The sequence below is a fragment of the Leuciscus leuciscus genome (assembly GCF_965113295.1).
Source record: "Leuciscus leuciscus genome assembly, chromosome: 11".
Taxonomy (NCBI): domain Eukaryota; kingdom Metazoa; phylum Chordata; class Actinopteri; order Cypriniformes; family Leuciscidae; genus Leuciscus; species Leuciscus leuciscus.
The window spans coordinates 20,921,480-20,938,160 of NC_138735.1; the positions used below are offsets into that span (position 1 = coordinate 20,921,480).

The 16,681-nt window shown below is 37.7% G+C and overlaps 1 protein-coding gene and 1 long non-coding RNA gene across 2 annotated transcripts in view; one reads left to right on the forward strand and one right to left on the reverse strand.

Annotated features, from left to right (window-relative positions):
• Positions 1-16,681, reverse strand: part of ctnnd2a (catenin (cadherin-associated protein), delta 2a) — a 287,583-nt gene that overhangs the window by 255,827 nt on the left and 15,075 nt on the right. Inside the window, exon 2 of the mRNA XM_082184574.1 lies at positions 10,051-10,184. Coding sequence (XP_082040700.1) covers positions 10,051-10,179 — 129 coding nt within the window. The 5' untranslated portion in view covers positions 10,180-10,184. The remainder of the gene's footprint in view (positions 1-10,050; positions 10,185-16,681) is intronic.
• Positions 1-16,681, forward strand: part of LOC309509781 — a 667,378-nt gene that overhangs the window by 60,404 nt on the left and 590,293 nt on the right. The window lies entirely within an intron of this gene.

The following is a 16,681-nucleotide window of genomic DNA, read 5'->3' on the forward strand; positions in this document are numbered from 1 at the left end:
AAACGAAGCAACAGAAAACTAAACAAACCGCACACAAATACAAACACATACAATGAACCGAGCCGCTGTGTGAGCAAGAGCAACGCAAAGCTGAGCTGTAACCCAGATTAACAGACAGACAGGAGGCTGTAGCTCTGAATAGGACAGCAAACTGGCTGTGCAGTCGAGGCAGACAGGTCGAGATGGGAGGGTGCGGGGTGATTTTCACAGAGGAAACAGCCTGCCCGCTCTCTGGTCGCTGTAGTGATCCACTAAACACTGACAACATTATGCTGTTCTTCCCTGAGGCCAACCATTACTGACAGGCCCCCGAGGCCTCCAACCGCACACGTGTCTTCTCCATGTGTGACATATTCATTTCTCTTCGCTGCACGAGCGCTCGGTCTCTCTTGCTTGTGCTCTCTTTTCATTCTCTGGCCCAAACGCAAATGCTGCATTACAGTATTTGCGCGGCTCTCGTTCTTTTGCGAGCATATTCAGTGAGGGATGGAGAGGTTATGTGTGATATAGCAGCAGTGACAGCCTGTGCAAGCAAGCGAGGCCTGGATGACGCAGTCGGTGTGTAACACTGTTTACCAAACAACGTGTCACTCTCCATGTTCATATAAAACAGAAAAGTCACATTATGAGATGTTGTACTTCTGGGTGCATTGCAACGGTCACTGTGAAACATGCAAATCTTGTTAAAATAAATATTTGTCATGTAGAAACTTCAGATGCTACAATAAAGGCAACAAGGAGCTCAGAAAACAAACAAACACAAAACTGACTTGTCTTTTCTCTAAATAATCGATCTATATTTTTTATTACAGCTGTATTCATGCAATATTGTGATTATTTTTCTTGCAATATTTAATTGATACTGTAGATCTTTGTATCAAAAATATATTAATTCATGTTTATGCATTTATAAAAAAAATTCTATCATTTCTTTATTTTCCATTCATTCAATCTATTTATACATTTAGATAGTTGCTGATACTCTGACCTAAGTTTGTATTCCATCAATGCAGAATTATTATTGTGCTGTGGAAGCAATACGATTGCTTGAATGAATGCATGAATGAACAGAATAAAATATTAATTAATTTGATTCATTTTACATATAATATATATATAGATATAGATTATATATTAAAGGTATAGCGGAGGATGTTTTACTTCCTGGTGGGTAACCTATACTACTGGTCCTCCTAATTGTCAATCATTCTGGTGAATCAATCAAACTTTTCAAAAAGTGGAGAGGGCGGGTCTTATCTAAAATTTGGAAAGATCCTCCGCTATACCTTTAAGATTCGTTAATTCATTCAAGAACTATATTATATTTATATATATACTGTATATATTCAAACAAAAACATGATTATTTATTTATTTATTTATTTATTTGCCCATTCAATCTATTTACATATTTAGATCATCGCCAAAGCCCAGACGTAGAATAAGGCAGAATAATCTGGTAATTATTGTGCTGTGAAAACAATATGAAAGCATCGAAAAATGGCTGTAACTTGTGGAGACTGGCTCAAAGTTAAGCTCTTGCTCAACGATCACATGGCGGAATGCTGGATATTTTCCAGACTGAGAGTCAATGACATTTAGATCTATCTGAGGAAAATACTCTCAGAATTAACTGACGCAAGCTTTACTGTGGCTTCTGCCTCTCTGCTGTTTCCAACTCTGGATGCCCTTTAACATAAACCCTTGAGTATCAACAATGCACCATTTAATAAAACAAAAAAAGAAAAGAAGAATGGTTGAAGCTTCAAACTAAAAGTTTCCTCAGTGGCATTCAACATCTTTTTAGATTAGTGCTGAATGCCTAAGGACTTGGGTACAGAAAGCTTTTACAAAAAGACATTGAGACCAAATCTAAATTCTAAAATATTGCTAATATCTAATAGAAACCTTTAATGCCAAATTGTTAGTAATATAATACAGGTTACAGCAATAATAGTAAATAAAGACTTCCATTGGAATATGTTGAGGTGCTCTTGACTGAACTTTAAATTCAATTTCCATGTCCTTTTTAAAAAGCATCCTCAAAAGTGGCTGTCGATAAGAATCATTAAGGCTGTTCGATTCCGAATTTTTTTGGAATCGACTCCTGATTTCGATTCCTGGTTCTGGAATCGATGGATGGAATCCAACGCCTCGGAATTGAGGAATCGATTATTTTTGGAATCGACTTCCAACACTAAAATGGCTAAGCCTGGCTAACGTCAGACCTCGTCTCATTGAGACGTGGTCTGGGAACCACATGTTCATTTTCTCGTATTTGAGGCGTGGTTTACGAATGCCCAGAGCCGTTTATTGGGCGCTACGAATGTCTATCAAATGCGCCAGTACGTACCTCATAGCCAATCGTTTCAATTATACCAGATGACGTATGTAGAGCGACAGAAATTCGACGAGGAAGAAGACGAAATAAACTTGCGTTCTAAACTACTTAGAACACTATCTAAGGCTGCATCGAAAGGTAACTTCGCGTCTGAAGCCATGTTGGATCCATAGATATAAACAAACTGCTTCGGTGTGTCGCATAGACGTCGTCATCGTCAAAAATAAAAATAAATAAATAATAAAATAAAATAAAATAAAATAAAATAAAATAAAATAAAATAAAATAAAATAAAATAAAATAAAATAAAATAAAATAAAATAAAATAAAATAAAATAAAATAAAATAAAATAAAATAAAATAATAAAATAAAACAAAACTCAAGGCAGCATTGGAAAGCCCAGGCTAAAAATGGCTCATATTCAGTCTGGAATGCCTTTTCACAAAACAATCAATTACCTAAACAAATGTATTTTTTATCTTGTTGTATACCATGTTTCACTTAACAACGTACAATCATACAACTGTTCAACAGCCAATCATACCACGACTCTACTATGTTTGAGTCACAAGTGTTTATTATTAGTCACATATAAATCACATTCAATTTGCTGAGTTTCTTCTCAGTAATATGATCCACAGCAGTCTCACGTGAAACAAAGGCACTGATCACAGAAACTCTGCACGCTGTGCCGTTTAATATCAAAATAAAAGCTTGCCTTTCATCTCAGCTTATTCACTGAGACCTGTCCCACGCATCCACTTACACCGGCTCAATTTGGTAGATGCAGCCCCTTCCCAATCAATCTCTTTGAGCGAGCCCTCGCGTCCAAAATAAGATGGGTTCATTTATAAGATCGCCTAACACGGGCAACTTGATTGGGACACACAACTGCCGCCTCTTGTTGAGATCACACACATCACTTCAAAGAAAACAGGACGGATGGTCATTTGCATGACATACATATTTATGAGCCCTCCTTCTCCATCTCACTAAACTCAATACAGATCTTGCGAAGCTCACAGGCAGCCCTGACACAAAGTCATGCATGATACGGATCGCAGAAAGCCACCGAGCCTCGTCTTTTTGAGGGCCCTATATGGGTGACGTGCTGTACGTGAATGCATAACAGGGTTTACTCAAGAGCACACCGAATCAGCGATCCGCCGCTGAAGTGCATTACCATTTTGATGGGTGCGGTGATGAGGATGGTGATTACAATGATGGTGCTGTTTATGGTGATTGCTCTCGGGTGTAATCCTACAGGCCCCTGCTCAATGTGAATGAGTGGCGGGATGGGCAGGAGGTGGTTGAGAGATCTATTCAGGGGTGGTGGTTGGGGATTTAGATAGGACAGGGGCGGATGGAGGTCATAACAGCCTAAGAGCACGTCAGCCGTCACCAGATACATTGCAGAATAACGCAGCTATGATTCACATTCTGTGGGTTACACAAAGATATAAATAGCACTGACTAACATATGAAATGCCATGGAATGTAAACGATTTGTGACACTTAGTAAACCGTGAAGGAATAATAGAAATCTCTTAATCCAGGGGCTTCCAGGGGAAAGTTCAAAGAAGGATCTGATGACGATGATACAATGGAATATTGTTTAATAACAGTTACTAAAACAAATCAATAATAATAATAATAATAATTATAATTATTATTATTATTAATACAATTTCATAAATTAAATTAATTTAATCAATTCATTTGGGCTGTCGACGTTAACATGTTAACGTATGCGATTAATTAAAAATCCTTAAAATAATTGAACGCAAATAAATTAACCATTTCATCAGATCATTTTAAGCACTGTAAAAATAAAAAATCCTGTAAAAAAAAAAAGAGGTGCCAAAAATAAATAAAACGGAAAATAAACATCTTTTGACAGTAATTTGACAGTAATTTTATGTTAATAAAATACTGTTTATAACTGTAATTTTACATAAAATCTTGTTTTAAAGGGGCCACCCGATGCAAAATTCACATTTATATGGTGCTTGCACATAAATATGTCTTTGCAGTGTTGTGGACACAATGACCATACAATGAAAAAAAATCCATTCACTCCTTTTTTTTAATCTTCAAATAATCAAGCTGTTTAAATTTTCTGAGCAATATGATGTCATATTGCTCATGCTCCACCCATGACCACTGACGGACTGTCCTGTTTCCCTTATTAGCATATTTCCACCCTCAGCCATTTGTATACTGTCCACCAAGGCATGGCTGTGAACTGAGCTGTTTTTGAGGAGGTAAAAAGGGTGTTGTTTTACACAACCATTGAGGAATTTTAACCTATGTTACAAACTTTACATGAAGACCCTAAATAATCACACCAACTTGTGGAAAATGGGCATCCGACGACCCCTTTAAAATAAAAAGCCAAACTCCTGGGAAATTTTCAGCCCAATGATCCAGTAGGCGAATTCATTCAAACAATCAGTCCAAAACATGACATGTATGAAAGCGAGGCTGTGAGGGATAGACTTACCGTGTTTTCAATGGCATCTTCTGTAAAAAGCTGTGTTCTGAGTTTGACTTTAAAACATGAGCTCTGTCATATTCTGTGATTGTTTCTGAAGAGCGCGAGCCCTCACGCCTTACGCTGTGAGAACTACAGACTGAACGGAACGCCAAAACATCCCACCGTTGGCCAGATGATAATTTACGTTTTTGGCTGGATAAAGCAAACCAGCGTCTCGCTAATAATGTTTTTCATCACTGATGACATTTAAATGACATTTATATAGATCAGTAGTTTTGATGGATGAGGATTGCAATAATTATTTTATTCTATTGTCAACATAGTTGTATACCTCTCTTTGGGTTTATACATCTAACAGTACTCTAATAACGAATATACAAAATATAAAAATGGCAATATAATTAACAATATAGCTACCTTTATGTTAACGTAGGTGGTCCCTTGCAAGGGGATCATCATATTTGGGTGTTAACAAAAATTTTGAAAACCTCTGCTTTAACTTATAGTGACAGTGTCATGATTTCAATGGTCACTCCGGTATAGCAGCTTTCTTTAAGATGTCTGGCAATAGGTAGGCCTACATCTAACAGTGCGCTACCTAATAGCTTATTTAATAAAGCACACTTCTGTTATTCAGCTTTTTTATTTCTAATCAGAGTATTCAACATGAAAGGCTTTATTACACAGGGACCAGCCCACTGGAATGTGAAGGCCAAACATGTGCTGGATTTATGAAAGGAGTTGGCATAATGAGGCTTGAACACAGCCTGTGCTTTTCTGAAATTGCTAAGAAATATCTCTCACATCCTCACAATGATATCTCAAGGCTGCAAATATAATGCCTTAATTGCTTGTGTGATCAGAACAGAGCAATATTTTCACTGGAGGGCTTGAAATGAATAAAATGTGCTTTTTCTTCTTGGAAAAAAAATATGCAAGTGGGTTTGATTTCAATGTACAATAATATGCAGTCTTCAGTGTAGGCTAATGTGTTATTTCAAGTCCTTTTCTCTGCTAATTTTGAAGTCAGTTAAAGTATGTCTGTAGTGAATGAATTGAATGATAAAATAACATAGGAGTAGACTACAGGAGAACTTTATCTAATTTACTATGCCACGAAAGATGCAGAAATGTCACCAAGCACCCAAAAACTGCTGGTAATGTTTGCTACTTCTGTGAATCAGTGCTCTTGGCATCAAGACCAAATACTGATCCAAGTCGGATACAACAGTGGAGATGAGATGCATGCTGTCAACTATAAAGCTAGATGCCAGCCTAGGTTTCACAAATTATAGCTTTTAAAATAGTCAAAAACAATAAAATAGACAAAACTTAGTTCTGTTATTTATTAGAACACAATTTGCCCATAACATTTACATATGCAAGAATACCCAAGTTTTTTTTTTGTTTTATGTAATAAAATCTATTTTTCTGACTATTATTTCATATGCCACGCATTACAGTGTTAAACACTGCTTTACCAACTTTAAAATAACCTACTTCTCCACGTTCTGAAACAAAGGCAATACCTACAAATTGCGCAAAGATGTTTTACAGGTGGCTTATTGGAGCTAGATGGGGCTTTAGAGAGAGAGAGGAGAGTCTCCAAACATTACTATCATTGATTTACACAGCCTCCTCACAGCAAGTGCCTCACAGATATACACAGGTTTATTAATCAAATCTACCATGAAACCCCAGCACTGCGTTGTACAGATGCTCAGTTCTGCTCGGTGAAACACTGCATCAGCACCTCTGATTTTAATGTAGCTTTTATTAAAGCAGTACATGAAGCCATCAACATTTTGAGGCTTTGATGAGCTAGCCGTCTGTACTCCATGCAACTCAGCGAGAACTCGTTGTGTATGAATAAAACTAATGGCTAATTTCTGTGACGGACTGGGCCGAATAGCCACCTGCACAATCTTACGGGCCCGTTCCAGGTGGGATGGGAATGGCTGCCTGAACTACATCCATCATCGAGTAAAACACAGGTGGCCTTTTACTGCTGAGCTGGGATTTGGCAAACAAGAAGAATGTAATCAAATACAAATTACATACTATTATATGTTGCATACTGTAGTGTCAATTAAATCATTACCAAGACAGATTCCCAAGGTGTAACAGTTCCGCAGGCTCTGACTTTATGGCATTTTTCTGATTTCCCCCTCCGTCTCTCAATTTGCATTCATTGCGGCAACTCTGCATTTTGTCCTCAGGAACATTTCCTCAGTCAAACATTCATCTTCACACACAGTCACTTTCCTACAGCTTACTTTCCCACACCTAATGTCTAAGTTTTTTTCCTCCATCTTTTAGCAGCTGATCTTTGAATGGTTTAATAATGTCACACCTGAGCTTTAACTCAATAACCCTCTGGCCTCTCCAAATCATTGTTTTATTATTTTGAATTTATATATATTAGACACACTATACTGTTGGGGTCAGTATGATTTTTTTTTTTTTACATTTATCTATGTATAAATTAATACATTTATACAGCAAGGACATATTAATTTGATAAAAAAAGTGACAGTTTAAAGACATTTATAATGTTACAAAAGTCTTCTATTTCAAATGCTGTTCTTTTAAACGTTTCTATTCATCAAAGAATCCTGAAAAGTATCAAAGTTTCCACAAAAATAACTGTTTTTAACATTTATAATAATAAGAAATGTTTCTCGGCATCAGAGATGGGCATAAATACATGGAAATGTATTTAAAATACAAATACAAAATACTGTGTGGAAAAATGTATTTAAATACAAATACAAAATACTGTGTGAAAAAATGTATTTAAATACAAATACAGTATTTTGTATTTTGAAAATACACAAAATACTTGTGAAATTGGCCATCCAGTGCAGGGATAGGTCACAGTGAATGAAGAAACTACATAGGCCTACTGACTTATCATTCCTAACCTCATCTCTGCCCTTTCTTTCTTTCTTTCTTTCTTTCTTTCTGGCAATTACAAATAAACTTATGCAAAATAGCAGCCATTTATATACTTATTTCTGGTTACAATGTAGTCTATTACTTGTGGTGAACACTATTAATATTGTATGTAAAACTGTGGGAACCTTTTCTGCTAATTAGCAAAAGAATATGGATGGGCGATATGACCAAAATCTCAATTTTACTTCACAGTAACAATATCATGGTTTCACAATTCTCCATATCAGTTTTGATTCCACAGCATAGACTGAATTTCAAACTCTTTTGATTTTTTTAAAATAAATAATTAATCAGAGCGTCATCTCACATTCCCTTTAAGAGCAGGCGCGCTTGTTCCATGGCGGATTTGCTATTATAACGGCGGATTTGCTAGACGCACGCCAGGAGCGGTTCACAGCCGAGGAGAGCGACGTTCTCGTCAGGGCCGTAAAACACAGAGAAGTGACATTGGGGATGGAGAAACACACCCAGATTAGCTTCGGTTAAACAGGCGTATGATAATTTGGGTAAATGTGTAAGCTAGATTTATGCCTATTTTTTCACATCTTCATGGACACAACAATGATTTCCCCTGAAGTCCACTGAGCGCGTAGCCTGGGTTTCCCGATGCTGCCTTGCTCGCAGCGCGATTTTATTCACGCTGCTAGGCAGCCTGGACACCATGGACCAGATTTTCCCCTAAAAAAGGGAACCAATCACAGAACGGGGAGGGAGCAGCAAGACGATGACGACACCGAAGCAGTTTGTTTATATCTATGGATCCAACATGGCATCAGACTCGACGTTACCTCTACCCTCATGTTTATCTTGCACAAACGGTAATATTCGCTAAACGCCATCGTGTACAAATAAATCTTTGACCCATCGTCTTTTTCCTCGTCGAATTTCTGTCACTCTACATGTCATCTGGTATAATTGAAACGATTGACTATGAGCTACGTACAGGCGCATTTGATAGACATTCATAGCGCCCAATAAACGGCTCTGGGCATTCGTAAACCACGCCTCAAATACGAGAAAATGAACATGTGTTTCCCAGACCAAGTCTCAAATGAGACTTGGTCTGACGTTAGCCAGGCTACTGAGCGCGGGTGCAAAATAGGAATGATACATGCATCGGTGTACAAAGTCAATTGTGCTGGGTGCAAGATAGGGCCCGTAGTGTCATATCACCCAGCCCTACCATGCAGTAATGCTTTAAACACATTTGACAAGCTAGTTGATCAAAATAAACAACCGGTCAAGACTGATTGGCTTACGCTATTTTCCCACTTGTCTCTGCTCTTTTATTCTTTCATGTTAACTGAAGTGAATAATGCACTATTTTAACTTTAATCAACAAGTAGAATTGATCATGACATTCTCACCTTATTCCAAAAAAAATCAAAAAAAAAATCACTGATCTAATGCTGAGCAAGTGAATGTCTGAACTAGTTGATGCACAAAATCAATACCCTGATAAAGAGGTTGACTGGCAAAAAGTATTTTATGTATTTTGAAAATACAAAAATACTCATCTTAAATGTATTTAAATACAAATTACATCTGATTTTTTCCAAAGGCTTTAAAATACAAAATAGTATTTTGTATTTCAAATACGTATTTTAAATACATGTATCTGAAATACTGCCCATCCCTGCTCGGCATCAAATCAGCATATTAGAATGATTTCTGAAGGATCATGTGACGCTGAAGACTGGAGTAATGATGCTGAAAATTCAGCTTTCACATCAAAGGATTCTTTTCTTTTTTTTTTACATTAAAATATAAAAAATGTAATTGTAATAATATTTCACAATATTACTGGTTTTACTGTATTTTTGACCCCAAACCCCAAACATTTAAACAGTAGTGTATATGAGAAAAAAAAAAAGATAGACGGTAAAAATTAACTTTGAGTCTTTGCATATATATCTACATATGATTACATTCTACTAACCTACATATAACTATACATGTGTGTAATCTTTTACAATGTTAACTTTAATACCACCCAGTTACTTTTTGACAAGCACTCAATGTCATACAAAATTGTCTTTCTTGCATTTATCATTCCACTTTTAATCGCCCGTCTCCCAGAAAGTGTACAGAAAAGGTCCGGCACATGAGTTAATATGACAAATGTGTACAGATAACCGCTGTCTCCTGATAAGTCACGGACAGTTCCGCAAAGAATTCAACTTTTCCTCTGAAAAGGTCTGGCTTTGTGCCCAAAATGTGATTGAAGTAGTACAGTGGACATTAAAAGTCCTACCTGCTCTTTCACAGAGGCTAGAATGGCAGAGGTGGTCTCAGTCTCAGATCCATCCCCATTAGAAGCATTCAGTCCTGGGCTGAGCATGGTGGCGTTCTCTGCTTCAGCAGGCTGTTCTGGAACTGGCATGACTTCTGGGGAAAACAAAATACATTTATTAGCAACTCTTCGTCATTGGACTCAAACTTGCTGTGCTCAGTGAATGATATTTAAGAGCATACAAGAAAACGTGTAACGATCCTAAAATGATTAGTTTACAAAGAAGACTGATCTGGTTCTCTGATGGCCTACACCTTGCCTTTTGAAGAGTTACACACTGCATGCTAGATAATTATTAACTTTCATGTTGTTCCAAACCTATGTGCATTTCTTTCTTCTGTGGAATGCAAAATAAAATATTTTGGAGAATGTTGGTAACCAAACAGTTTTGGTACCCATTGACTTCCTTTGTATTTTTGTCCATACAATGGCAGTCAATGGGAACCAAAACTGTTTGGTTACAAACATTCTTCAAAATATCTTCTATGTTCCTCAAAAGAAAGAAAGTCATAGGCCTACAACTTTGGAACAACATGAGGGTGAGTAAATGAGGACAGATTTTTCATTTCATGACCTTAAAATCAAAAATATACAGTTTGGATCATGAGTCAGTAAGGTAAGTTTGAGGATTTATTTGAATATTGAGAGTCTGAGCCTCCCTCACCTCTTTGGATCTAGATGAAATAAGCAAGAGACACATTTTAGATTAATAACAGTGAAATCCTCCAAAAGCAAATAGTCAGGCATTTTCAGTCTAGTCTAATGCCTTAGTTATTTCATAAACCCCCACGGTCTATTTACAGCTGCAAATGAGCAAATGTCAGGATGTAGAAAGACATGATTGATACAACCAATGAAGCATCTGTATTGATTAGGAACAGATTCCAAATAATAACTGTGCTGGGCATTAGCTGGACTCAGATCAAGATAAATGGTTATGTAGGACAATCTCTGGATATTTTGTCACACTCAGTGGCGGCTGCGGCCAAGCCTGCCAACTTTGTTCCCTTGTTAATAAAGATGACTTGCCTCATCTGACACGACAGCGTGTCTCTGCCTAGCGTTCTGAAAATCAGATTATGCCTCCTTAAACTACCATTTCCACATTGTTTACCTTCCTCCACTCTTCCCTTCACACATGCTAACATAATTCACCCCAAAGCTTCTCAACGCACCCACGAGAATAAAAGACTCATGGAAATAATTCAGAAGTTTATCCAGACATCGTGCAAAGATGTCTTGTGGGTGCATGCTACAACACTAAGATCTGCAAAGCGATACCTGCCATGCAAAGTCCAACTCTTGCACTGATTGTAAATTATTTGTTTGTGACTCACTGACACAATGATTCGGCTGCAACGTGGAGGACTATGCTATTATTAAGCTATCACGTGACTTCAGAAGACTTGGAATACAGCACATAAGTTATATGATCTATGTTTAAGATATTTTTATGGTAATTTTGAGTCCTTTTGGAAGCTTAAAATCTCTCAGGCTCCATTCATTGTTTTGTTTTTTTGGAAAACAGTGATTCAAAATGTCTGCTACAGGTTTGGATGGAATGACATGATAAGACTGAGCAAAAACATTCAGAACACATTATTCATTTTTGAGCGAACTATTGCTTTAACACAAGAACTGTTCTTTTGAGCTGTATTTTTTCCTACTGCCTGCTGTCTTGCAGTTTTTGGCACCTCCTTCTTCATCTTCACATTCTGGCTCAGCAGATTTTTCATGCAAACAAATGTGTGCTGCTGGGTAATGTGTTGCCGCATCTTTCAATGATACAGCTCATTTCATTCACTGCGGTTTGCCCTGGTAAAGGTAATGCTACCATATTCTAAACCCTGGGTACATTATGAGTGTGGGCAAATGGTGCATTGAAATATCTCTGAGTGGATTGCCTCTGGAGTGGATTGCCTCTGGAGTGGATTGCCCTTTGCCCTTTTTTTCTATAAACAGAGCGGATATTCACTAAAACGTACATTATCCAATTAGACCTCAGTCTAAAAGGTCATTTCGGAGTGTAAACACAAGGATACAAGATACAAATGATCTACTGAAACACTTACAGGGCTAGTGTGGCTTCTTTTAAATTATGTGATCGAATTATTCAGTCAGCTAAACACAAACACACTTTTTTTTTATGTGTGTGGTTGGGGGGGGGGGGGGGGCTCATTGAATAAATATCTCCAATATGGTTGACCAAGTGAGAGAAAAGGATCATAATAGTACAAATGTCTTTTTTGTTTGTTTGCTGTGCATTTGTCTGTTTATTACCGTGCCCATTGTTAGCTTAGCAACATGCTAATGACAAACTTCATTATAATCAATTGTAACACCCGTGTGGAGTGCTAATTGTGTGACGTATGGAGTTAAGTGTTCCAAATCAATCATTCATAAGCTTTCAAGTTAAGATACAGTTGCAGTTAAGATACCAAAAAGGAAAGCTACCTATATAGGGAGTAGGAAGTGAGGATAGTTTTTGGAACAGAGCTTAAAGTCGCGATTTAATCATAGCAGTGACAGACTTTTTCAGTATTCAGCATTTCTTCAGCACACATGAGTGAAAAATTGTGGGGCGGGAACTTTATTCCATCAGTTGTTGATTGGATGGAAGCAGATCTGAAAGCGAGATTGTAGCTGGACAAAAGGGAAACAGGCCATAAACATTGTCAGTGTGCCAAGAGCTAAGTTGATGCTAAGTGGGCGTTCTTTATCTGTAAATGGAAGAGGTGAACAAGCCCTTCTAAAAATGATCATCTCCCCCAGCCTCTCTCATCAGGGGTCTCAGATGATATAACATGCTACATGACAGCAAATCGAATGAGGTTCATGGGTTGCAGCTACTGATTGCATCTAACAAGCTGCTTGATGCCTCATTATAAATGCAGACTGACAACATACATCCATCAGCCTTCCCACCCAAATAACTCCAACCATGTTCAGGGAAAGCCAGACTGCAGAGACCAGAGACCATTTATTTAAAACACACTTGTCAACCTCATAATGTCAGTTTTAATGGGGTGTATATATATATATATATATATATATATATATATATATATATATATATATATATATATATATGTATATATGAATATATGAGAGAGAGAGAAATAAGGGGAAAAAAATTAAGGATGAATCCAGAAATATAAGGACGACAAGACAATCAAGGTGGATTAGTTGAACACAGATTGACTTCATAAACTGATGTGCCTTTATAACATGACAGGCACACAAAAGACGGAATCGGAATGAGAAACTCACACATGGAGATAAAAATGGAGAAAGTGAGACTGAGAATCTGGGAGAGGGGCTGGAAATTTTGACAGAAGGTGCAGACAGACCCGTTGTCACCCTGGCTAAAATAAGGCTGCCAGGTTGTAACCGTCGATGTGCCTCTGTCTCATCAACGCCTGGCACTTTTACTGGCAAACAATCCGCTGTTGCTCCAGCCTGAACCCGAGAGCAGTTTGGCAGGCCAGTGAATAGGAACTGATTGAGCCTTGGAGTTGTTATGCATCCTCTGTCTGATTGCCCAACCTGGCAAGAAAGAGTTAGAAAACGCCGAGACACAGGCTGCAGGCGCAAGAGACGAGGCTTCTGGTATAAGTCTTCTCTAGTCACGTAAAGTTGGTTTATTGTCATTTCTGTCTTGCGAGGCAAGGGAAAAAACAAAATATCATATATTCTCAATATGACAGGTCAATATGATGCTCTGCCTACCTTTATTATTGACATTCCACCAGGATAGTGACTCACCGCCCACCTGTGACATCATTGATCTGTCAGGAACACAGTTTATTGCTGATTCTAAATTCATAACTACAAGTGCAAGCTTTGGTATAGTCAATATACAGTATAAACATCTACAACCAGGGGCGTCAAGCAATTCAGTAATAATGCAAATTAATTGATCAAAGATAAAGACATTTTGTGGAAGCCACTTTGAATGTACACTATCAAAAATATTATAATAAAAAAAAATATATTATGAATGGCCTTGCAGGTTTTTTCCAACCAATTTTACTTCTGTAATGTTATGCACAAATTAATTAATTGATCAAATAAAATCTGAAATTGTGGATAAAATTCAGGATCCTAAATAAAAGTGGCCTTTCTTTTCCATAGCAGTAAATTACTTGGTAACAACTAAAAACTGAAACATTTTTCCTTTGCGTTTTTTGTGTACAACATTGTCAAAGCGAACCCCATCCACACGGATCTGCAACAATAAGGGCTTTCGCTCTGGAGGAACCTTTTCACAGTTCCTAGAACTATTGGCAGAAGTACCCGGATGTCTGCGTATTCGCACCACAGGAACTAGGAACAATTTTAGTTCTAGGATCTCTTTTGGAGGAACTAATTTAGCTCCTACTTCAGAGTAGGGTCTAAACCAGCATTATAGGAACTATCAGTGACGTTAGAGTACGCGGATTGTCCGAACGCACACGACACACCAGCACCCGCCATATTTAAAACAGCTATATGTAAACACACAGATTATAGCCTATATATTTACTCCAGAAACTAACTATACGAACATGGAAAACAGTGACAGATGGGCCTCTTAACCTTTACGCGGAGGAGAAAATCCAACGCAACTTTCAGGGGACCAAGCCAAACATGATTTTGTATTTCTGCTCAGCTAGCAACACTGTAAACCAACCACACAGTACAGTGTGCGCAGGCTTTCGCATATCATTACTTATGCTGCGAAGCAGGGTTATCTCTGTATATTTTTCTGTTGATATAAAAAATCAGGTAGATTTAGAAATAAAGCGGGTGAATTATGTATATTACGATGTTATGATGAATTGTATGCCTTTCTCCACGGACGTTCTGAGTTGTTTCTCCACTGACACACAGTTGTTTTAGAAGACAGAGATGGCAAACGGGAAAATGGTTTGTGTAACATTAGCTAATAGCTACACATTTTAGCTGTTTGATAACATAGTCAAGCAAAAGGCTAATCATATTAATTCCCGTTATGTGTCCGACGTTGTAAATAGCGATACCATTGAGCAGTGTTTACTTCAGCAAAGTTAACCGACCAAGTGGATCTCTGAGCTTGTGTGAGTGAGTGGAGGCGGGGATAATTTGCATATTCATGAATCCGAGTATACTAAATGAAGCAAGGGTGTAGAGTTACATTCAAGCTATTTCAAGGCATGAAGAAATGTTATTTCACAGGAAAAAAAACATTTAAATATGTCATTTGTGCAAAGATGAGTTTTAAGGGATAAAATTATTGACTACAGAAGGACTATAAGTGGACTTGGCCTTGCAAAGTCATTTCAAAGGTGGAGTTTTTTAATAAAATACTACAACGAGAAGCGTTCTCTTTTTCTTTAGAATAATGTGCACTGATTAAATACATAATAAGACCAATGTGTATTAATACACTAACCACATCGATTTTGAGTTTATGTTTACTTCAAACAAGTAATATATTAAATAACAAGAGACATGAGAATCATCCCAAAAATCAATGAACAGCTCCATGCTTCCCTCAGAACAGCCGACCTGACAATGGAAACCCAAATGAGTGGGCTGAATGTGTCTCTCGATCTCATTCTCTTCCACCTGCTCTCCTCTTCCAATCATTTCCCTGCATATTGCGCATGTCTTAGCGTTGGTTCTGGGCAGGAAGTCTGGCAGCCACACTGGCCTCCTTCCCACGCGGCTTGTGAGTTCCGTCCCTGTGTTAATGCTGCAGGAAGCCAGCCAAGCGCCCGCATGCAACAAATAAACAACCCAGAACAAACCAAACAGCGAGAGCAGATCCTGGAAAGAGTCACGCGTCACCCTGCAAAGAGCTACAATTACCCAAAGGAAAAAAGATGGCAAAATGGTGTCTTCGTCATCATTCTTTAACATAGCAGTCAGGTCACATAAAATGCTGTTCAACACTGTAGTTTTTGTAAGGCGTCTTTAGCCAAAGGCTTCTGACATGTAATTGCTGTTCCTTTGATATGTGGTCCATTTCTGAGCCAGCTGTCTGAGCTCATTGGTGAGGCCTGATCCTTTAGTCTTCAAGCTTAGATAAGAAAGTGGCTGATGAGCTAAACTGGGTAACAGAGGATAACACTAATGTGAATAACACCGTGTTAAATGACCTGTTTCACATCATGATGCTGCTAAACGTTACATTAAATAAATAAATTATTAAGTAAAGTATATACTATATACAGTTTGGAGTCAGTATTGTTTTATTTATTTTTTTAGAAGTTAATACTTGTTCAGCAAGGATGCATCATATTGATCAAATATGACAGTAAAGTTGTTTACATTGTTACAAACATATTTTCTTTTACATTGTTACAAAAACATACGTTTTTCCTTTTCATCAAAGAATCCTGAAACCAATACCTCAGTTTCCAAAAAAAAAATGATTAAGCAGCACAAATACAAAGGTCTGTCATGAAACTCTAGATGGCACAGGCTGAAAAGTCTATCCGATTGTTAAGTCTGACGTCACGCGTGACGTTTAGCCTTTTCCGGGTCCAAGCGCTCCTCTCGTCCAGAAATAACAATGGTGGAACCTGTAAATGTATTTACGATCACGTCCTTTTTAGTGAGGCACCCT